The sequence below is a fragment of the Symphodus melops genome (assembly GCF_947650265.1).
Source record: "Symphodus melops genome assembly, chromosome: 21".
NCBI classification, from domain to species: domain Eukaryota; kingdom Metazoa; phylum Chordata; class Actinopteri; order Labriformes; family Labridae; genus Symphodus; species Symphodus melops.
The window spans coordinates 3958858-3982509 of record NC_136711.1 but is presented as its reverse complement, the minus strand read 5'-3'; the positions used below and the strand labels follow the sequence as shown (position 1 = coordinate 3982509).

Sequence of the window (23652 nt, the reverse complement as noted above, 5' to 3'; positions counted from 1 at the left end):
AAAAAAAGCTTTCAGGGAACGTGAAAGAGCCGCTTCAGTCCAGTCCTCTAAAGCAATCCCACCACTCCACTTCCCCAATGCCACAGCCTGTTGCACATAAGAGGAAGAGGTACTTTAAAAGCACTTAAAAACACAGAAAACAGCAATCCAAAACACTCCAGGGACCCAACGGCGCCATTATCGTTCCCTTAGCTAAAATGTAAAAGGTCACTGAATCACATGAGAGGGTGAAAAAAACCAAAAAACTGATCATGTCTGAATAGGAAGTTGAGATTGGGCAAATGATAAAGCTTATTTTCAATTCAAATTACACAAGTAGTAGTGACTCAAAAGAAAAGGATAACGGGTAAGAATGAATTTAAAGATCTCAGTAAAAAAAAGGAAAGAAAGATGTCGTATGCATTGAAAACAAGCAGCATATTTCATGAAATTAAAAAAAGTGGGGGTTACTAAGAGCGTACGTTTGTCCATCCAATTATGTTTCAATGGCTCACTGCAAACTCGTATCAAAGAAAAACTACATCTACCATCTAATCTGTACAAACCGACTCGACATTGATATGGCAAGTTGTAAAAGCAGTAGCTTACAAGTGAACCAAATTACTTCCAACAGAAAAATATAGATCACATTAAAACATCTTACAGATAGTTCTTGAAATTCTCACCGTCGGTTAATACAAACCGGAACAACGTGAAATCATATAAATTCTCTTATCGTCTTAGGTTTCTGAAAAAATTAAGAAAATGCCACAATAAATTACAGCTAGGACTCAAAGAAGGAGAAACATCCTTATTTTAAAAAAAGACTATAACAGTAATAAAAAAAGAAAAGAAAATCTTTTTCTCATTATTTCTCAAACAGCTAGCTGGCTAATCGCTACACTACTGAAGACAAGCACAGAGGGGGGGAGGGGAAGAGGTGAATGCAAGGGGCGGGGCCAGGAGCCAGTGTTGAGCTTGTGGTCTTGGATTCGACCAGGGGGGGCTCCGCCGAGAACCAGGAGGAGTTGGTGTACATGATAGTCATCTGCAGCAGCCCAAGGGGGCGGCGGCTGGAGCAGCGGCGGCGGCAGCTGGGGCGGAGCTGGCCGCCGTGTTCAGGCTGCTGTCAGTGTGGGTCAGGGTGGAGTCGGTGGTCATGGAGGAGGAGGAGGACGTGGCGGTGTGGTGCTGGTGGTGCTGCTCGGGGCTGCTGCTCACTGCTGCACCTGTGCTATAACAAAAAGAAACAGGAAAGGGCCAGTGGTCAGCCAGTGAGAGGGAACATGAGCACACACTTTCATTCACACACTGATGACAGAGGCTACTGTGGAAAGTGTCCATCTGTCGTCTCTTATCCTTTCAGACACTCGCACGTCGCCGCCGAAGCAAGCTGGGGTTTAGTGTCTTGCCCAAGGAGCTGGGGATCGAACCCCTGACCTTCGGTTTAAGAGCCACCCAAATCCTAAAAAAAACAAAAGAAACAGCACTAACCTATGGACGCTGGCTGTCCTCTGACGACACCGTTCTTTGTCCTCTCTTCCCAGTCAAACACTTCTTTGTATATCAACTCTGTAACAACAGGACACAGGCAAGATGAGAAACAAGAGAGAGGGAGACAAGTTCACAGATGTCACCTTGGGGCGATCAACCATCCTCTTTTTCTTCAATGTTTCCCATAAGTGTGATGTATTATTTACATATTCATCTGTTTCCCTTCACCTGCAGGGGGAAAATAAAAGTGGAGGTTTTAATGTGATAGATTATTTAGAGAAAGATGTGATGACTCATCCTCGAGTCACAGCACAATCTCCTGCTGTCATCGTCACTCGATGATGTGAAAGCGAACCAGGGATGTCTTTCTCACAATCCTATGTTCTTCCCCAGGAGTCAATCAGGGGTCGATCATGTTTTACTTTCATGTTAACAGCATATTAAACACTACTGAATTTTCTGTGCTCAATAGTATAATGATGATACACAAAAATCAAGTAATCATAAACACAACCACTTTTTACTTATTGCATGTTTTCTTGTTTTTAAAAGACGTGTTAGGTCTTAAAAAACCTTGTGTACGTTCACTTATCGCCCATCTTAAAAAGATCATATTTCTTTAAGTCAAGCAGGGAATTATCTACATGTTTGTTTACCTTTGAGTAACTAACGCTGTTAAGTCATCGCTTCCAATTCTTTCTTTTCTTTTTATTCAGTTGAATAACAGAGACAACATTTTCTTATTTTTGCCTTACATCAAAACTTAAAAGAAGAAGCTTATCTAAACTTGCATTTCATCACAGTTCAACAGTAAAACCCCCACAGAAGCATGCCATGAGGTACGTCAATCTGGATTTTGCACACATTATTTTAAAGACATTATTTTTCATTTGTAATATCTTCGAGAAAAAAAAAGGAAACTGGGAAGTCATGAATGCAACAGGTGTAGGCTGTACTTCCTGTTTAAAATGAGGAGACAGACGGATAACGACTTCAAACATGTATCAGCGTAAGAAAGAATATCAAATGTCCCACACACAACAAACTTATGCAACACACTCCACAGAGCTGAGTACTTGTGACAGCTAAAAAAAAAAAAAAAAAGGAAACTAAAGTACTATCCTACCTTTCCACTCCTCCACTGTGTGCTCTCTCTCGTCGAGCTGCTTGTCTGTGATAACTGGTGGCGGCTACAAGAACACAGAAGGAACACGTCATTTATATATTGCACTCTGAAAACAGATGCTAAAAAACACACACAACACACAATAAATATGAGACTCCAACAAACAAACAAAAAACAAAACATGACAAATCTGAAATCTGAGCTTTTCTTGTTCTGACTCAGGAGCTGCAGCTCAAACAGATTCAGTAAACTCAGTAACTGCTGCGTCCACTGTCCTTCAATAAAGCCGCTTAATGCTGACATTCCTCTTTAGGAACAAATATTACAAAGTACATTAAAAAGGTCCGCACACTGAGCTGGAACAAACACCCTAAAAGTGGTTTGTGTGTGAGATGCATCGACGCAGCGTCACAGAAACATCTGTGCACAAATCTGCACTCGTAAGTGATGAGCTGTCACTTCTGCACAGTTACTTAATGCTGAAGGGAAGAAAGCCACAATTCATTACCTCTCTGCTTGATCACAGGCTAAATCAATTTGCACTGGCTGAGTCATTGCACTCCAAAGCAGAAGGCCGTTGGAATGTCACCAGCCGCATACAGAGAAAGCTTTTTGCATGCAGAGAACCAACATTTTCAGAGCGAAGAGGCGGTGGCAAAGAAAACATATTTTCTCTCACAACAACTTTCTGTGATTGGTTCTTCACGCTGCCCTGCATGAACACACTTTATTTCTCTCTTCACTTGATAGATGTCTTTATTTGTGTATCTTTAATCTGTCGACGAGGTCAAGTGTTAAAGTATGGAGTCAGAACAGTCTCATAATGAATAAATGCACACAGAAGGACTCACAAATGTATTTGGGAGTTGTATATAAATATGACTCGGTACACAAATGCATTTTCAATGCACACACACAAATGTGTTTCAATCCATATGAATACAATAAATTAATATATAAACAAACAAGATTTGTAAACACATTTGTGATAATTCACAAATGTACAAATCAACAATATATTTCTGGAAGTTGTTACATTTATATATGAATTGTCAAAAGTGCATTTGTCTCGGTGCTTTTAATTTGTAAACCTGCATTTGTGTGTAGAATCAGGAATCAGCGAGGTGTTTGGTTTAAAGTCTTCTGACAGTGTTTGGTTGTTTGCCTCTGCTCATGAATGTGAGCACATGAAATCCACTGAGCAGATCAGTCTTAACCAGGATTAATGAGAGAGCACTTACTGCCTCCACTTCAGTGGGGTCATACCACACGTTGATATAGGGATGCTGAAGAGCCTCATCCACTGAGATCCGCTTTGACGCGTCTATTACCAGCATCTTTGATAGAAGGTCTCGAGCTTGGCTCGCTGGAAAGAAGAGAGAGTGGATGGTTAATCTGAGAGTGTCAAGTCTTCTCAACACTGGATGCTGCTAGAAACAATCCATGGACAGAAACTCAAAAGTCATCAATATGGTGTACTGGATGTACAGAGGATGTAGTCCTTGTCACAGTGGCCATGGGTTTGAATCCGACCGCTGCCTGTCACTCCCCTCTCTTCCCTTCCAACATGTGATGACGGTAAAGAGCGATGGATCCGTCCTCCAGTGAAACACGAGCTGAGCTTTAAAGTTTCTCTGCACATTAACGTTTTATTCTTTTTATATTCTTACTTCAATTCATTTTATTTCAATTATTTAAAAAAAAAATTTGGCAATAATACAAGCTGATGGAACTTGGATCTTCTCTTCAGCTGGACTGTTACAGTCTGCCACTGCTGGTTTGTGGTTATGCATCGTGAAGAACAATGTCATCAGCGAGGCCTTACACTTTATGCCAAACAGACGGTTCTGCTGTGCACTGTTACCTGTTACCTTGTCATCGTAGGATTTCAACATCAATGTTAATTTTTTTTAAAAATGTGAGCAAGAGAGTAAGCAAAAGAGAGAATTATTTATCGACGCTTGATGTTCATGTCAGGAAGCTCTGCCGGTGGGGCCTCTCCGAGCTCTCAGAACCAAATGTGAACAGCCAACACGCACTTCACAGAAAGACATTTTCTGTCACACGCTCCTGCCTCTGCAAACTAACGAGGACAGGAAAAGGATGGGCTCCTTTCTCTCTCTCTCTCTTTTCTTCGCGGGACGTCTTTCCACAGCTCGGCGCCGCTTGCTGTGAGCGCTCCCTGTCATCTTCTCTCTCTCATTTACACACCAACGCGCTGGAGGTGAACTCTTCTCCCGCAGAAAACAACTCGGTCCTGAACTGTCAGCTTCCTTAGTAAGTGTTTAATCTCAGGCAGCCGCTGAAAAGTGATTTGTCACTCGGGCTTTGCTGTCGGCTGATGTTTGCGAACACGCAGCCTGCGACACGAACTGATGCTATTCAGGGGAAAAGTTCTCCTTTCTGGGTTACGAGTGCCGGGAGGATTACTCACTTGGCCAACTTGGATCCATCATATTAATCCTATTTGAAAAATCAGCTCACAAACATAACTGACTTTAAAAGGGCTTTTGTTCAAATTTAAAGCAGACTCACTGTTGCATATTATGGCATTAAAGTCAGGGCTCCCGAAACAGGAAGGGCCATTTACTTCTTGTTTGTTCCATCATGAGATAACACCAGAAATTTACATTTAAAAATTGGTTCCAGGCTGCTCAATTTATGCAGCTATTATAAAAGCACAAAGATTTGAACTCTTGGCAGGCAAAACATGTGATACGACCTCTCATCTTCTTTGTGCTTCAGAACAAAAAAAAACGAAAGTAGAGTACTTCCATTTACATCCGTTAACGGACAATGAAAGACAGGAGTGGATCTTTACCTTTCAGTTTGTTGTGTTCGGAGTCTGCCGGAAACAGAACGTCAGGGAAGAGCTTCTCGAAGCTGTAGCCGGCATACCGTGGCCGGTTCTCCACGTAGGTCCTCACTGACTGGTTGAGCTTCATCAGGAACTCCTGAGACGGAGTCCCGAGCTGCTCGATCACCTTGTTCCACTGGTCGATATCTTGAGGTTACAGTATTAAGAAAAGCAGCAGACTGGGCTCGGGGGGGAAAGGAGCGGGTTGTTAAGTGGTTAGAGAGGGTCATCTTGAGAAGCGTTCATTTAAAAAAAAAAAGAGAGACTGATTGATTGGGTATCTGCGCCTTGTTCGGTGGGGTTTCGGTTCACATACGCTCTTTAAATACAAAGGAGCTTTAACACCATGATTTCAAAACGTTCGACATTCAAACATAAATACAGATACAACATGGAGGACACAAACAGCAACTCAATGATCCGAGTCTGACCAAAAAAAAAAACTGTGTTACGGTCAATCAACATCGCCTGCATTACAAGAGGAAACAGATTTCATATTCATGGTCCAAACAACCACGAAAGTCAAAATGGTGGACGCTGTCATCAGCACGTTTGGCTTCAATTCAAAGAGACTCCATGAGCGGTGGAGTAATACGTCAGTCAGCTTACAGCAACACAGGAGCAGAGTGGGTCATTTACAAGACACGTCACAGACATGTTGAAAAAGGAGAATACAGGTGAGCTGTAAGTTGGTTAAAAACATCGCTTCTCTATTTTACAATATTTGGGTAAAAAATACCAGCGAGGACGGACAATGTTCCACTTTAAATATTGCTCCTCCATTTAAACATGGCGAGTGTTGTGTTTATCCTTTATCATCACTGAAAGTGACGCTTCTGCGCACCAATCACGGAGGATCACAGAGGGAGTGTTTCAGGAAAACATGCAAACATACTTTATCTGCAGAATAAACCTCTTACCTGTTACAGGTGAACTCAACAATAACATCAAAAGGTAAAAATGCAGAATAGACCATTTTCATGACAAACATCTTAATGTGGCACAGCAGGACAAACAAAGCTGTCGTTAACTTAAAGTGGTCTTATTAACAGATAGCCAGTTTACTGGATACTTGGATTCATAGGTTAAACCTTTGTTTTACCCGCTGTGATAACTGAAGTGTCTGCCATGAAGATGTACTCCTCTTCAACTGAAAACATGGACGTCAGCACATATCCAACAGGAACAGCAGACACTGTGCTCAAAGATATGAACAAGATGTCAGACGAGGAATGAGGCTAGATGGATTTGTTGGGTTGGGGGGGGGGGGGGGGGGGGGTTTGGAGGAAAGGTTCAACTTAAGGATACGATCAGTGCCTGGAAACAACACACTACCCCGGACCATTTCAGCCATGATGCAGCCAACAGACCAGACATCAACTGAAAAATGAAATGACAACCACTGAATTAGCATGCAGGACCGAAAACAAACAAACCAAACCTGAAAAGAAAAACAACAACAACAACAAAAAAACAGAAACATGATGTGGTGCCAGGTGACGTGTGACACAAGACAAGTATGAAGAGCATGCAGCTGCGTGCAGTCTCAAACCTGCGTCAGCGTCCCACAGAGCAAAGTGTGCGAGCGTCAGTAAAAGCAGCATAGCTTCTCAAAGGATGTGTTTGACATAATGTCTTCTTCAGGTACACCGTGAAGTGATCACGAGCTTTCATAAGTGAGACACTGACTTTCAAGGTCCTCGGAATTTTTTTTTTTTTGCAGAAATACACCCTCACTACCCTCACTGCTTTCATACTGTTTGAAACAGGTCTGCTGGGATCCATATGGTCCCCCCCCTGTCTGATAGAGACAGTCTCCTGCTATGAGGAGTATATGTGAACAGCTAGTTTCAAGAGCAAGTCCTCTTGAAATTATCTAGATTTTATTTTCGGTGAACAGAGGGATGTTGAAAGCAGCTGAGGATAAATGCGGACGTGTTTTTGCAGTTATATTCCTGACCATGAAGGAGCAAACTTAAATTCTATTTCAGATTTATTTTTTCTCCAGTGACTGTCGCGGTGCGGCTGCTTCAGGAGAGTGAGCTGGGAGGCTTTGTGTGTCTGTAGAGAGAGCAGGTGGGCGGCTGCAACGTCAACGTGTCAGGCAAATCTCAGAGATAGAATTTGTAAAGTTGCTCACAGGGAATGATCTCCATGCGATCCATAAGATGAAAACGAGAGAAAAAAAGAAAAGAAAAAAAAAACTTGAACAGACGTAAGATGTTTGTGCGCTTTGTTTTCGTACGAATTGCCAGACACTGCTGCAAGCAGCTTAAGGATACAATCCCTTCCTGGAAAAAGGATTTTGTGGCGAACCATTTCTGCCATAATACAGCCCACAGCCCAAATATCCACTACACATGTGCAGCATTAAAGGAGGGAGAAGAGAATAAGCAAAGAAAATGCAACAAGTCAGCAGGAAGAACTCGTGGAAATGTTTGGGCTCAACAGTATGAACAAGACTCTCCTGAGTTCTGCCCTCATCATTACTGCCATGCAGCGACCTCATTAAGCCCGTTAACAAGAACAATATATTCTGAAGGACTAAAAAAATCCAAAACTTACAGCATAGAGAAATATTATAATTATATAGATGAACAGAAATGTTAAATGTGTATTATTTAATAAATCAAAGACAGACACCATTCAGTAAGAACCAGGAGACAGTGATGCTGCCTTCATGGACTCCTCGGAAATACAGTATTTACCGTGTTTATGAGTTAAAAGCACCTGAACTTATCCAAAGTGCTAATTAGGATGGAGACATTTTTTCAATGATACCCGAGTTCTGACTTTTGTGTGGCAGAAAGATTAGAAACAGTAAAACAGGAACATGTAGATTTCTTATCTTGTTCACAGCAGCTATTCTGTTTTTTAATAGTCACACATGTTAGTATATGCATCTATCAGCTGTAGCAAGCAAGAAAACGTTTAACTCTAAAGCATGCAAGGCGTATATTAACACTGATAACAATGTTTACTTGATGCATATAGTCTATGTTTATTTTCTGTCTCTGACACACTCATTAGTTTTCTGCTGCTTTTGTCAATAAACAGCAGCCATGAAAAAACCAATGTTACTTCCAGCGCTCTTTTTCAGAGCAGAGCACTTGAACGTGCGCGTTTTCGTTACTACGACCAGCACAACTGGGAAATACGACGTTTCAGAGGAGAACATGAATGCAGCACAAGTCTAGGTTAGCTTGGCTTAAAGACTGGAGACGAGTGAACAGCTAGCAGGGATTTGTCCAAAAAAAGAACAATCTGCATAGAAGCACAATGAATGAAATCGAAAGGAAAATTAACTATTAACCATGAAGCCCCCCCGCCTTGTTCAGCATAAAACCACACATAACTCTGGACTCAGCAGGCTAGCTGTCCTCACCCTCCACCAGTCTCCATGCTATGCTACAATAACTGTCACCTAGTTTCTAATAGTGTCTAATAAACACAATTAGAGGTTTTAATCTTTCCATCTGTCATGAAGCAAATTAGCAAATTAGCACTTCCCAAAATGTTGACGTTTTCCTTTAAGAGTGTTTTTTTTTTTAAACTGGGATTTGTTCAGAGCAGGAGCACCAAGTGAAACTGCTGAAGCATGCACAAGTGCCTGTATTCATTCTTTCTTTTTGTAGCCAGGCTGTTAGGAGCTCAGGACAGGCAACCTCTTAATAAAACATCAAAGGCATGCTAAAGCACTGCTGGGAACTGGAGACCCCAGACAGGAAGTTTCCCACAAAGCACCGATGCCCAACATGCCAACGTCCCTCCCTGAGTGTGACCTTTACAGGAACAAGGAGTGAGTGTGTGTGTGTGTGTGGTTGGGAGGTGCTTAAATTAAAACATCCTGGGAAGGGAGGGGGGGGAGCATGCAACAGGCCAGGCAGCAGCTTAGGCGCTCCTCATTGGCCAGTCCCTCTCAAGAAGCTGCTCTCCTCCACTCACCGTTGGCCTGGTAGCCCATGCCCAGGATGACTTCAGGGGCACGGTAGTAGCGGGTGACCACATAGGGTGTCATGAGGAGGCCAGTGGCGGCTGTCCGGGCCAGGCCGAAGTCCAGGATCTTCAATGTGCAGTCTGATTTCACCACGATGTTGCTGGGCTTCAGATCCTGCACAGAAAACACAGACACACAGCTCCGAGTCAGATTTAGACCGAGGAGGAGGGGCAGCTCGTAAAAAACGACTCCATAGAAATAGTCTTCTTACTGAAGGTCTCGTTTGCTTTCGTAGGACAAAAAGAGGCCACACTATAAATGACAGTCTGTTTTATAACAAGCTAAAAAGTCCTCACAGGAGCTTTGAGCACAAAGGAAAATAAAGACAAAGATAAAAGAGGGCCGGCCGTGGCTCAGCTGGTCGCTCGCCCCTTAACCGGAGAGTCAGAGGTTCGATCCCCAGCATCTGCAGCAACATGTCCAATCTGTCCTTGGGCAAAACACTTAACCTCATGAATGGGATCAGTGAGGTCACTTTCCAGATCATCATTGTGTGCACTGGTATGTTTGACCTGCAGTGTGTCTTTGAGTAGTCAAAAGATTATTGCAGAAAAGCATGATACAAGCTCAAGTTAATTAACCATACAGACCAGCTCTCATCGTCTTATCTGCCAGCAGGGTTGGCATGCAGGCAGGCAGAGAGGATTAGTTACAATAATGCAAAAAAAAAAAAAAAAAAAAGAAAGAAAGTGCCCAGAGATAGGCTCCTGTTTAGTTGGTGGAAGGAGTCGTTTAAGGACACTGCGGAGCAGCGGCTGTGGAGTGGGAAGTGTTCTGGAGAAGGTGTGTTGGCGAACCAGCCTCCTCTTTGTGCTCGAACACTTTATAAAAATAAATACTTAAAATATTGAAATGACTTGAACAGACCCCTCACATCGTTACTCCTACAATCATAAACATCGCTTGTTAACAAGTCTTTGGCGAGCCGTGACTCACGTTGCGTCTGTTCGCCTTCTCAAAGCCGTGGCGTGCCGAGCCGTGGCGATGCGAGCCTCGCTGGTTAGCTCCGCCTGTGGCTCAATTAGTTCTGCCTGGCAGAGCAGGAGGAGCTCTGCTAATCTACTGCTGCTGTCTACCGCTGAGGGTGATTGACAGAGAGCCGGCAGAGAGAGAGAGAGAGAGAGTGTGTGTGTGTGTGTGTGTGTGTGTGTGTGTGTGTGTGTGTGTGTGTGTGTGTGTGACTGACTCTGTACGCTTGGATACAAGAGGGATCATTTGTTTACTCCTGCTGGTGCTTCAGGTGTGTGTGTGTGTGTGTGTGTGTGTGTGTGTGTGTGTGTGTGTGTGTGTGTGTGTGTGTGTGTGTGTGTGTGTCATCTTGCATCTGTTGATTAAAAGTAACAAAGCACCTGAGTGTGTATGTGGGTGTCCTTAACCACCGTTGTACATCCTTTCAGGAGCAGAACGACCTGTTCACGTTCGGCTGTGTGTCCTCACAGTTGATATACGTGGATACATGTTTACTCCCACCTTCTGGAACCTCCCTCCCAAAAAACATCCCAGACTCCCCGACACTCACCTCCTTCAAGGAATCTTTAAAAGCTCACCTCTTCAACATCGCCTCCAATCACTAAGCCCCATCCTTCCACCTTACACTTTACGTTTTGTTTATTGATTGTTTGTTTTTTGTCAAAGCGTCTTCGGGCATTTAGAAAAGCGCTATATTAAACTAACATATTATTATTATTATTATCATCATATGAAGCGTATAATCTGACGTCGAGGTGGCTCGGTCTGTTTCCCAGAGAGAGGACTCGAGTCCACGTCGTGCAGTTTGTGTGCAGCTGTGTCGCTCTCTTACTGCCTTCTGTTTCAGCTTGGTGGAGTGTACACTGCTACGAGCTACAGTGTGATAGCTGAGCTCTCAGCCTATGGGGAAAGTTTTGTGGGAAAACAATGAGTGGGAAAAACGTTTAATTGCGTCGACGGTGGCGTCTGCTCTCGTGGTAATGACGGCGCTCGTGTCAGCATTTTATACGGGTATATGCAGCGCAGTAAGAAACACTGTTTACTTTCTAGATGAAAAAAACAGGTAATTACATCCTTCTTGTGTCACATCCTGTGAGCTCCTGACCTGTGTCAGGCTGATGAATCTGAAGCCTTCAGTTGGCGTGGAGAGTGAAGTCTCATCCAAAGCAGCAGGCTGGTAACATCGGGATTGTTTGTTATTATTTGTCAGATTGCTGGAGCTTCATGACTCTTTGCATCCTGACCTCCTTCAAACATGACGATACTATTCATGCATGACCAAGCCAACAGGGTTGGATCGTGTTTTAGGGTATTACCATTCACAAAGTCTGTTTAGACCTCTCTTATGCACCTACGCTGCACCAGGTCCCTAATCTCCTCAACGATAAGTTGTGGTCTTAAGAGGGTCTGACTTCATCTTGGCTCGTTAAAGTGACTTCCTGAAGTCTTGTCGTCATCATCATAATTTTTTTCTAACACTCACGGCAACAAGGAAAGGCAGAGTTTTCTTCCCCTAAAGTATCCTTACAGTACTTTATGCCGCTGTCATTTACAGCTGCATGTGAGTCTAAGCGTACATCTGTTTATGTGTCTGTTTATATCTGCAGAGCGCCTCACCCTGTGTATGATGCCAGCAGCGTGCAGGTGTTTGATTCCACACAGCATCTGGTAGAGCAGGTAGGACAGCCTCTCGTGGTCCAGCTCCATCTGAATCACCTGGCAGAGGTTAGCGTCCATCAGCTCCATCACCAGGTACCTGTGCAGAGACCACACGGGGTTCAAATCATCGCACACGTCACACGTACAGAGCTTCTTTTTTTCTTCTTTTCTAAATCATTCCTATTGCAATTAAAAAGCACGACCAGCGTGGTGTGAGAGCTAAGTGAAGCGCTACGAGGTCTTATGTGTTAATTATTCAACATATGTGACTCAGAAAACGTTGGATTGTTTGAAGTTTCTTTCTTTGTTCATTCTTTGGCATTTAGGAAGTGACAGTAAGTGTTCTGCTTCTCCAAACAGTGGTGATGTTATGCTGTCTGGCAGCTGTTATATCATCAGTCCCTACAATCCTCCCACATGGTCCAACGACCTTCTGACATGTTTTTTATCCTAAAAAAAAGAACATCCTGGAGAGTTCACTTCTCCACCAGGAACAAGAAGTAGAACCGATGTGTTACTACGTGTAAGACGGGGGGGAAAAAAACGGACACTCTGTGCCCGACTGTAAACGTGTGTGCTGAGATCCACTTCCTCAGAGGTGCTTTCACTCGGTGTGCTGCGACGCTCTGTGTGATTAAAGCGCACATGTAGCTACACAGACAGACAGTGAGGGGAATGGAGTGCTCCTGCCTCATCCTCTCACTGCGGCTTCGCTCTGCAGCCCTCTGGCTAAGATTTGTCCAGTTTCCTTTTTAGCTCCAATCAGGCAGACACAGTGCGCTCAAACACACACACACACACACACACACACACACACACACACACACACACACACACACACACACACAAAGCTTCCAGTGGATGGCATTAATCACGTTGGTTCCCGTCATACTCGGAGAAACCGTCACTCCCCCCACATCTCAGTTTAGAACTCCACTCTCTGCAGTTCTTTTCCACTTTTCACCCACATGGACGTCCTGTCCACTTGGAAACACATCGAGGACGCCACTTTTTTATTAAAGGGCACCGTCCACACAAATGTACACAAACAGGGAAATAAGCCTTTGGACAGATTCCAGAAGGATCCCTCCATCAATGCCACCCAGGATTTATTGGACTGTTTGTATGTGGAGGAAGCTTTTTTTTGTTTTGACTGCAGATTGTTTTGTTTCTGATCCTTCATATCAAACACGGTCATCTTTAAGTCACTGAGGCTAGAGTCTGTGTTCATGAAACACTATATATAGCTACATGGCACAAAGCCCCTAAAAGTCACAGATGATCACCTCAGCTCCCAGCACGCCACATCCCGTATTGATCTGACCAAGCGGCAGCGAGCAGCTGTGTTTGGGCTCAGTGATACTCACACATCTTGGAATTCTTCCAGCGTCTTCTGTGGTGTGAATACATTTAATAGGCCGATGATCTGCCAAATAAAAAGCACAGTTATTACTTTGTGTCCGGAGGGGGGGGGGGGCGGGGACGTGGAGCTGTAATGTCTCTCTGCGTCCCTGAAGCAGCAGAGCGAGCAGCTGGAGGCAGAGCATCATGAATGAATAATAACAGGAAACATGGAGGGGGGTCAGCTGTCAATCAAACAGCTTCACTGTACTTCAGTAGAAGACAGTTAAAGATGAAGATTAAACAAATGTCACAGGTCAGTTACTTCATCATTTGTAAGAGGAGCAATGAAAACTGGCAGGTCGATGGAAACACTGAAAATGTCCTTCTCGATATTATATCAGCATCATTTAATTTAATCATTGCTTTTGATGCATATTTTTTCTACGCTTGTATTTTTATCTTTTTTAATTTTTTGCACTGTGTGACTTTCTTCTGCTATCCTGCTCTGTAACACTGTACATTTCTCCTCTTGCGAGATGAATAAAGGATTATCTTATCTCAACTGAACATCTGTGTGTTGGGAATCTTCAGTGTCTCACGAGTCCATTTCGATTGTTGGGGTCCTGCGATTCGATTCAGAATCTATTTTGGATTCAAAGTCTATTTTTGAATGCGTACGCACTTCAGGGTCGACTCCAGTCATCTGTGACACTGGCCGTTAAGAGCTAGCCTTAGCACTTAGCAGGGAGCGATTGATTAGCCCCAAAAAACAACAAAAACAAAGATTACAGGAAGTTTCAAATCAATTTTAAAACTCGGGAATACAAGAATCTGGATTTTTTTTGTGCACCTCTTTGTTCTCTTACAGCAGCGTTTGATGGACAGAGATGCGCTGATCAACGTTTTTTTCCAGTTCTGATCAGATTCTGATACGCAGGTACCGATAAAACACCTTTTTTCAGAGAGTTTGATAACTGCATATGAGGGATCAATGCCACAGATCATAGATAGATCAAAGAGAGATAGGGCTGCTATATATCCAAATACATTTACAATAAACGGATCCATTTAAAGCTGAAGGCCTGAATCAAACGAACGCACAGCTCCACATAAGTGACCAATAAGATGTCACAGCTCAAAATGTACAACTCTGAAAAACAACAGGAAAGGTCCGAGGAGTGGAAGCACTTACGTTCTTGTGGTTGACACATTTCATGAGCACCAGTTCTCTGTAGGCCCGCTTCGCGTGAGTTTGATTCTGAAACGGCCGGCTCAGTTTCTTGATGGCGACGTTCCTCTCGAAGTTGTGATCGTACGCTGAACTGAAAAATAAAAAAGGGAAACATTACTCGATCATAGATTTACTCTGACACATCTCTGACGACAACACGCGGCCTCTTCAACCATCGGCAACCGGTTCAAGGTTGAAGGTTCGATGAATGCTGAAGATGTGAAGGAAGCAGATCGACACTCGTTAGGGCAGTTTAGGAAAAGAGGACAAAGGCCTTGTGTCTAAGAGACGGAGGAAAGATGGAATAGTCACAAAACTGGGACTGTAGAGCAGTGCACACCTTTCCTTTATACATACACAGTCGTGTGACGCAGGTGCACGTGCCGCTTGGCCCGACATGTCGTCTCCTTTTTTTTTACACTTCGAGTTTCCAAAATCCAAAAATGACCAAATCATTTGCACAGCTGTAGTTTCCATGGACTGCAGACACCATGTGGAGTCTAATTTAAATCCAATCAACCCAATAACATGTGAACATTACAATGCGTGTCACCGTGACAACCAGCCTGAAGACCCTCACGTACAGCAGCTACTGACTTTTCCAGAGTGTTTGAACATTCTTCTGTTTCTCTAAAGCTCGTCACGTCTACGAGAACAAAACGTCAGTGTGTTCAGCGTCCTGGACGTCAGCTCTCTTCTGCCGCCATCTCAGGTGAAATCTAAAAATTAGTCCAACTTATTGGAATAAGCCTTTGATGTCATTTCTTCCTCGCCGACCAATCAAATTCAAGAAGGGGTTGGACTTCTGTTGACAACTTTATAAACAACAAATAGTAAAAACAGATCGGACTCGTCTTTTCAGGGCTAGAGAGGGACGCCATAACTTTATGAATGTCTGAATGTTCTCCTGGTGAAAAGTCAACAATGAGTGAAAAAAAAAATAAAAAATGGACGAGTGTGTCTGACCTCAGAAACTTTCAGAGCCAGTGGCTTCAATCTAATCACCTGAAGAAATCTGCAGTTAGCGTCATCAGCTCATATATATTCCTGTTCATGCTTTTATTGTGAAAGGCAAAACAAGAACTGAACTTTGGATGACAGAGAGGTCGGAATTCAGAAAAAAGACGAGGAAGAGAGAAGAGAAAAAAAAGGAGGAATCTAAAAACTATTAACTGAAGAATTACTTTGCAGGTTTGTGTGTCAAACATTCAACCACATCTTTTCCAGCATGTCTCCACCAAATCCAATGAAGTCGAGCATACGTGGAGATGTTCTGGTCATGTGACCTTCTGCCACATACAGACTTTCCGTTAGTATTTCTGTCACATTAGAAGTCAGGTTCATCTTTCTTACCAGACTATTCCCTGTGCTCCTGAGCCGATGGGTCGCAGGTTCTGGTAGCGCTTTAAAACCATGAAAGTCGAATCTCCCACATCTATACTGTAGTACTCCTTCTCACGCTTGTTCCGGTTCATGGTGACGCCTTGGAGCTGCGCTGGGGATGGGCATCCAAGTGGAGCTCTCCTCTCAAGACCTGCAGAGAAGAAAGAAAAAAAAAGGTCATTGTTTGAAACTCATTCATTACACGTCAAACGTTCCCTTCCAGCATCCACCTCACTCATCAAACCAGGAAGTCTGGAATCTCCAGAACACAGATTTGTGTTTTTTTTTTCTTTTCATGTAACTTTAAAAAAGGAGTTGCAGTTTCTCTATTAACAACGGTGCAAACACAATCTTATAATGTGGCTTTCACTGAATGTAAAAGCCTGATTGAACACGATTTAGTATGTGCATGTCAAAGTCGTCATGCTTTAATCCTCCATTGAGGTTTATCAATCATAATGAGTATGATATCAAAGCGCTGAAGCTAGCAGCGAGAGCCACCGAGGACGCTGTGGAGACGACGGATCATTAGTGAAATTTGGAACAGTGTTCTGAGAAGGTCAGCTTTTGTCGTGATAGCTGTTCGCTCCCCGGACGATGAACTGACCTCTGGAGTGATGAAACAACAGATAACCCCGCCCTTCAGCGTCCTTCATGCCTGCACTCGTCTTCTAGCTTCCCTCCATTCGTCTCTCTCTTCCTTTCTTAAGGCTGCGATCCAATTTGAGATGAGTTTTTGTCCAGGTCAGACGAGAACAGAGAAGGAGCAAAGTCCAGAGTGGAACTGAAGCGATTCACATCCTCTCCAAAGATCAACCGACCTGCTGTCCAATGAGCATCACTCATATTTGTTATTCCAGCTCTTATGTAGCATCATAGTCCAGGAGGACGATAAACTGGGTACTATAAAGAAATCTTGACTTGACCTGAAATTCACTTCAGAGCTCGACATGTCAGAGCCCGAAATCTAACAACCCCAAATTTTAGAATTCAAAAATCTAAAATATTAAAAAAGAAAAATAAAAAAAAAATCCAAAATGTAAAATCTCACAAAATCCAAAATGTTATAAAATATAAAAATATAAAAAAATCTAAGAAAATCTAAAATGTTATTTAAAAAAAAGCAACAAAAGCCAAAAAGTAATAACTAGTCGATAATGTAACAAAATGCTGAGCAAGAAACGTGCTAACTTTTTGCCCAAAGTGTAACAAGCTGTCTCCATTATTACAAGTTAAATATGTCACCTCCCCCATAATGTAACAACTTGTGAGCATCTCAGCTGCGGCTTCAGCTTCACTCTGAGTACTCACAGCGGGCGCAGTGAGCGAGATCACAGCAACAACAACCACTTTACGGCAGCTATGGAAACTCTCTCAGGACTTACAACTCCAAATTAAAAAAGAAAAACAAAAGTGTAAGATCCATCCAGTCATTATCTATACTGCTTTGTTTCCTCTTCATGGTCGCAGGTGGGGGATCCCAGCTGTCATTGGGCGAGAGGCAGGGTTCACCCAATAATCGCAGGGTTGCGTGTAAGATATGTGACATGAAACTGACATGAGATACTAAAGGGAGAGGAAGTTCCAGCCACAGTCGTCTTTTGCCAAATCTGTTGATCAATGCCGGCACGCATGGACAAGTTGAGTGTAGAAAAGACGAGCTGGTTTTGGTCAGGAATAGAAAGTAATGTTCCTGAGCCAGTGGCACGACTAAGGACTTATTTAACTTCACTGGAAGTCTTTTTTTTTTTTTTTTTTTTTTAAACATAGACAGGGAATCCAATCAAACTGTAAAAGTCTGTCTGGAAAGCAATGGATGCCAGAAAACAAACATCTCGATATTGAACTCCTCTCCTCCTTCTCTTCTTCGTCTCTCCTCTGCCTCGGCTGCAGACGACCAGGGAAGACTGAAAGCTTTAGAAAACTCTGTTCTTTTATCTTGCATCCACAGGAGAACTGCTAAATGTTTGTCATGAGGTCAACTACTTCACTTCTAACCTTGTAGATGCAGAAACACCAACTGTGAACATGAACCTTTCTCTATATGAAAGCAAAAGATTGTTTCTCCACCTCCTCCTCCTCCTGCTCGCTCTCAACCTGATGTTCAACGTCCTCCCGAGCATGGCATGAATCACCTGCACAGCCACAACATCAACTGCTTCCTGTGGACAGGTCTTGGACTAATATTTAACGGCAAAAAAAAAAAGAAAAGAAAAGTGGGTTACTGTTTCCCATGCGATGCCTCCGTTTCAGTCTCGACGTCCTGTCAAAGTGACAGAGGCATGATGGTGGTGCAAAACTGTCTCAGAATCAGAGATAGTCACGAGACCCACAAAAAAAAATTTAAAAAAAAAAGAAAAAAGAAAGGTGCATCATGTATAAAGAGTGGCGTGGACAGGACGGAGCTGTGTGAGGTTAGCACGTCTGTTTGGGTCAAAGTAAAAATCACAAAAATTCTTCTATACAACAACACCTGTGTGAGAACGAGAGAGAGGGAGAGGGAGAGAGAGAGAGAGAGAGAGAGAGAGAGAGAGAGAGAGAGAGAGAGAGAGAGGGAGAGAGAGAAGTCCAATGATCCCTCTTCCCTCCCGTCGATCGAGCTGCTACGTCTCTTATTTAAACGTTAGCTTCTGGAGCTGTCGTTATCGTAGTTTTCTGCGTGTGCGGAGCTGGTCACCATCCTGACATCATCATCATCATCATATCTTTCCCTGTGAACTCTGTTCATGACGACATCTCTGTGCCTTTTTACACTTCCTTCATGGAGCGATGCTTTCAAATGCTACGCTCAGTGATCCCCCTCAGCTTGTGTTTGGCTAACTTGGCTAACATCTTGTCAATGCGACCATCACACACGTTTCATGGTTATTGTTTTTTTTGAAGGGCAGATACAGGTCAGTGTCGCGACAGAAGCAAGGGAGTTCCTGAACAATCCCCGACGCTGTGCAGCCTGGCCTCGTTTGAAACAGATGCACTGCTCCTCTCAGATACTGAAGAGTCCGCAGTGCCAGGTCCCGTCGACCCCGGGGCCATTGTTCAACAGGTCAAAGCGTTGACTGCCAAGTTGTTGCTTCCGCTTTCAGCCGACACCTCTACTCTCGCTTTCGTGTCACGTGACCGCAGTGGAATCACTGAAAATTGGACCGCGTCACGGTGTTACCGCAGACGGCTTTCAGCGGAGCGCCTTCACTCAGTGCTGGCGTGTGACGTGTTCCACATTTTAAGTGAAATGTCCAACACGGTCAGAGACCAGCCCTGCAGGTCGTCCCTTGTTTCAGTGCAGGCTGTAGGCAGCCACAATGTCACACCGTTTTCCTCTGATCCCCACAGAAGTGGAAATGTCAACTTCATCTGCAAGCTTGGCCGGGCTTCAAAGGAAACAACATGCAAGTCACTGACTCCAGCATGCTGTTCACAAAGAATCTGTCAAACAGGCCACTCGTGTTACGTTCTATAATCTGCAGGTAAATGTAAAATATGTGTGTCAGGCTGTCTTCAGGTTAGAGAGAACATTATACGTGTTCCTGCGAGGAGCTATGGAAGCATGCAAAGATGGAGTTTGGGGATGTTTGGAGATTTTAAAAAGGCAGAATGTGAAACATTTTACACACAAATAAAGCTGAAGTCAAGTTTGTGTAAATGTCTCTCTGAGTCATGGCTGTCTCTCCGTGTTTACACGGACGGGACGGCCTCGGTTAATTAAGCTGTTTTGGGTCGAGGACGAGAGAAAAGAAGAAGAACAAACACTCACACTCACTGCTACCAGAGGAGAAACTCCGGGTTTGTGTTCAGTCCTCCTGGAAATATCACAAGCTTTTTTCAGGAGTTTTCTGCAAGTGTGAAAGACGGATTATACATCTGTGTATCTGCAAATCAATGAACATTTCACTCCACATAACTCCAGCCGAGACTAAAACCTTGGTGCAGGTCCGCCATTTTCATCATCTCTACAGAGGAGAGGCGTAAACGGGGAAAACTCAGGGGGGCGGGCTCATTGCATTTAAAGAGACACACACGCCAAAACGGAGCGTTCAGAGAGAGCTGGTTTCTACAGGGTCACTCGTCTGCTGCTTGATTCATGGTATATTTGGACCACAGCACAGAAACACAGATGTTTCATTAAGAGTGCAGGGGACTGTTTGAAAAGCTCTAGTTGTAATGAAGTAGGTTTAGATACTGTAGCTCAAACAAAACTGAAGCCACAGCTTCTCGTTCTTTATCTGACCACATGGCACATCGAAGGGCCCGGCGGCGTTCAGTTTGAATGTGAAACTCACTGGATGCTCCTCCTGCTGCACTCAAACAACACTTCAAGCATCACGGTGGATTTCATAAAAACACAAAGGGTGACACATTTGTTGCCATCCTTTAAAATAACTGGCTGTCAGGGTATGGAACAAGCAGAGAGCAGTACAATTCGCCGAGTCATGAATCGTCAGGGTGGACTTCGGTCCAGGTAAACCGTCATTCTCTTTGGAAGATCGTCCAGACTGACGCCGCTCTCTGCCTCTCAGCAGTCCGTCACACCGGCTCTGTCTGCAGGGAGTCCACGCGTCTCTGAGAGGACATCAGCTCCTGGTCACTCTGGACATCGTGACTTCACTCTTGCAAATACATGGAGGTTTATTTTATCTCTGCAGCCCAGATTGAGACCGCTGGCAATTTGGCAGAGTTGGATTTTATCTTTGACCTGCTCGCATTCAGCCGTAATGGCTGCTGACAAGAGCCATGAGGGCAGAGTCCGTGCCAAGTTCTGGCAAATAAAAGCACTGAAGCACATTTCTCCTCCGATTGTCTAATGGGACATGTTCAGCTCGAGCTTCCTTAATGTAGCCAATCTGAAACCAACGTGTTCGTCAGGACAGAGGGCGCCTGATGCTGGAAGTGAAACGAGCACCTCACATTCACATGCATATCCAATCAATAATGTTGGATACATTTTAAAGATGTGATGATGACAACATGGCCGGAGGCTATAATCCTCGATGCAGCGGTCGAGGGTTCAGGCCCCGTGCTGCACGTCACCCCCAACTCTCCCCTCCCAGCATTTCCTGTCTCTCTTCAGCTGTCCTATCCAATAAAGAACAAAATGTCCCCCCCCAAAAAAAGATATCCACTGATGACAACAGAAAATGTCCTTAATAAGAAAATCGGTCAAGAGTAATTCTTTAAAAAACGTCGACCTGCGATCACATCAGTGGTTTGAGACCACACATTGGATGACACGGATAAAAGCAGGGAAATGTTTCTTTTATTCCTCTTAAACTGTTTTCATGTCATCGAAGGCAAAACTGAATTAAACAACGACGAGACTCGTTTTAACAAAGACTCGATCCTCTGCAGAAAACCTCAAGGTGCTCAAAGAAACACTCCAATTTCACCCCACCAACACTGATGATATACTTTGCAACAAAAGAAATGGTGCAGACTTGCACCACCTCTAAACTGAGGGTTTTAACTGATTCTGATCTCCAGCTGGATTAGCTCAAAGAACCTGTATTTGCCCCTCAACCATGACCGCTAGAGCTGCACTGTATTGTTGTGTTGTTGTGCCGGAGGTTGACCCTTTCTGCCGGGTAAACACAGGACATAGTGCATGCTACTTCTCGGCCTGTTCATGCGAGTTATGAGACCTGCATCATGCTATGAGGAAAAAACTGCACCGCGCCTGACGATTGTTTAATTTTGCAACAACAGTGTGACGTTGGATGAATTCAAATGTGTGATAAATATCAGCATACACCTTTAAAGTCAAATAATCCACTTAATTTAACAACATAATCTAATGGTTTAAAGTGTGAGACTTGTTTTTTTAAAGAGTCTCGTTTATTCACAAGTCAGTCGGGAAAGGAAAAAAAGCCTCCAGGTGTCAAAGTGGTTTTCATATGAGGAAAGCTGGGATCATATTAGGATCTCCGCAGACCACCTTTCACTTCTGCTGCAGGAATCAGATTTCTTTGCTCGTATCTGACCACCACGCTGGTCTCTTGCCAAGTTGTTCAGCAGGCCCTTCAAACAATGTGCATTGCAGTGTGTCAGATGCAAAGCCCCAAAATGACTTCAGGTAAGTTTCCTTACATCACTATTATTAACATTTAACAATTCGATGTCACACAAAACTGCTTCTGTTATCCCCTAGTTAGCCTTAATTAGCATGCCTGCTTCATTGCTGATAAATTATCTGATCCTTGCACCCAATCTAAATCAATGAAACACAGAGATATCACAGTGCAAAATGGTGCAATTGCCAAGAAAGAATGTTTGCATTCAAGTCTGAACTCGTAGGTCAGTGGGGCCTTTACATGAATAACATGAAAACGACACAATCACACTTCAGCTTTACATAATAACAACACACACACACACCTTCTCTCGACTTTGTCTTGTTTTTTTCAGAGATGCAAAAACAGTGTAAAAACACACAAAAAAGTGTTGCACGCTCCTGTGCTCGCTTCACATGGTCTGGATGAAGCTCTCTCGTGTTTCAAGCTAATAGAAATGTATATTCATGATAATACCACAGCAGTAAACATTAGCAATCCGGTGTTAGCTTCAAGAACGGGCTGTATTCAAAGGCGTCTGTTTACACTGTAGAAGCTGTGGTGCTTCTGTGGCTGCAGACTGGAGGTCACAGTGGTTTTAATTCAAAGTTTAACCAGTGTCATGACTGGCAACACCACCCGCCCTGCAGGATACAAGCAGTGCTAATGTGTGTGTGTGTGTGTGTGTGTGTAGCATTACATGGAGAGGTTACAGTAGTGTGCCTCCCAGTGTAGCCACTCAGTCTGGTTGCCTTTACCAGTTAGGCCAGACCTGTCCAGCCTGCTGTGCTTGGTCACCATGTATATTATTATAGTAACACCTATTATACAGTAACATGTCTGACTCAAAATGTGTCACTTCCCATCCCCCAACAGCTGGCAGTAACACGTCAAACATGCCTCACAGGAAGAAAACAAATCCATATGTCGAGCTCACCCCTCTCTGGTTCAATCCAACGGTCGCTGTTTGCTGCCTCCCGGAGACACAGTGTGTGTTTTAAAGAGACAAAAACAGCCTTTTAATCCTTTTCTTTTCCAGCAGCTACACTCTCGATTCCCTCACACTAACAGGCCGGGGTCATCACAAAATACGTTCGTAGCTTCAACGTAGTCTAATCTTTGTGCTTCCGTGATACAAGCAGTTTCTGCCATTTCATACCGACGGCGTCGTCGAAACCTTTGCGACGTTTCCTCCTCGGCTGCACAATGAGGAGCAGGGCGCGTTCAAGACCGCCTGCGCGTCCCCGCCACACACTCCAGGGAAGCGGAAGTGACGATTTCGCAACATTTTGACATGATACTGGAACTAGGACAGGGCAGATATGATATGCTATATGGCATATTTTATATACAGTTATATGCATTGATTATAACTATTTGACAAATGGGTAAGATCCAGTATTTTAGATTTTAAAGTGTCCCACTTTTAGAACCACAGGTCGAGCTGATCAAAGTGTAAAACTATTTAATGTCTCTTCAGGGATACCCAAGTTATATATTTCAGGCAATATAACACTAGGAGGTTAAAATATACCTGTATGAACTTTTGTTACAACAATTAAAGCAACAACT

At 43.6% G+C, this 23652-nt stretch overlaps 1 protein-coding gene across 4 annotated transcripts; it reads right to left on the bottom strand.

The window, feature by feature from the left end:
• Positions 1-249: 249 nt before the first annotated feature.
• On the bottom strand, positions 250-23322 carry mapk8b (mitogen-activated protein kinase 8b). 4 transcript variants are annotated; one of them, XM_079334495.1, is made up of 12 exons: positions 23240-23322; positions 16010-16190; positions 14618-14747; positions 13449-13507; positions 12040-12178; positions 9402-9567; positions 6765-6836; positions 5421-5603; positions 3841-3965; positions 2600-2663; positions 1474-1551; positions 250-1208 (listed from the first exon to the last, which is right to left on the bottom strand). In XM_079334495.1, the coding sequence occupies exons 2-12, from the start codon at positions 16129-16131 to the stop codon at positions 1024-1026; spliced, it is 1323 nt and encodes a 440-aa protein (XP_079190621.1). In that variant the 5' UTR covers positions 16132-16190; positions 23240-23322; the 3' UTR covers positions 250-1023. The 4 variants fall into 4 exon arrangements, with proteins under 4 accessions (XP_079190621.1, XP_079190622.1, XP_079190620.1 ...); XM_079334496.1 differs by lacking the exon at positions 6765-6836 and adding an exon at positions 7739-7810 and having other exon boundaries at positions 23018-23317; XM_079334494.1 differs by having other exon boundaries at positions 23018-23316.
• Positions 23323-23652: the final 330 nt, after the last annotated feature.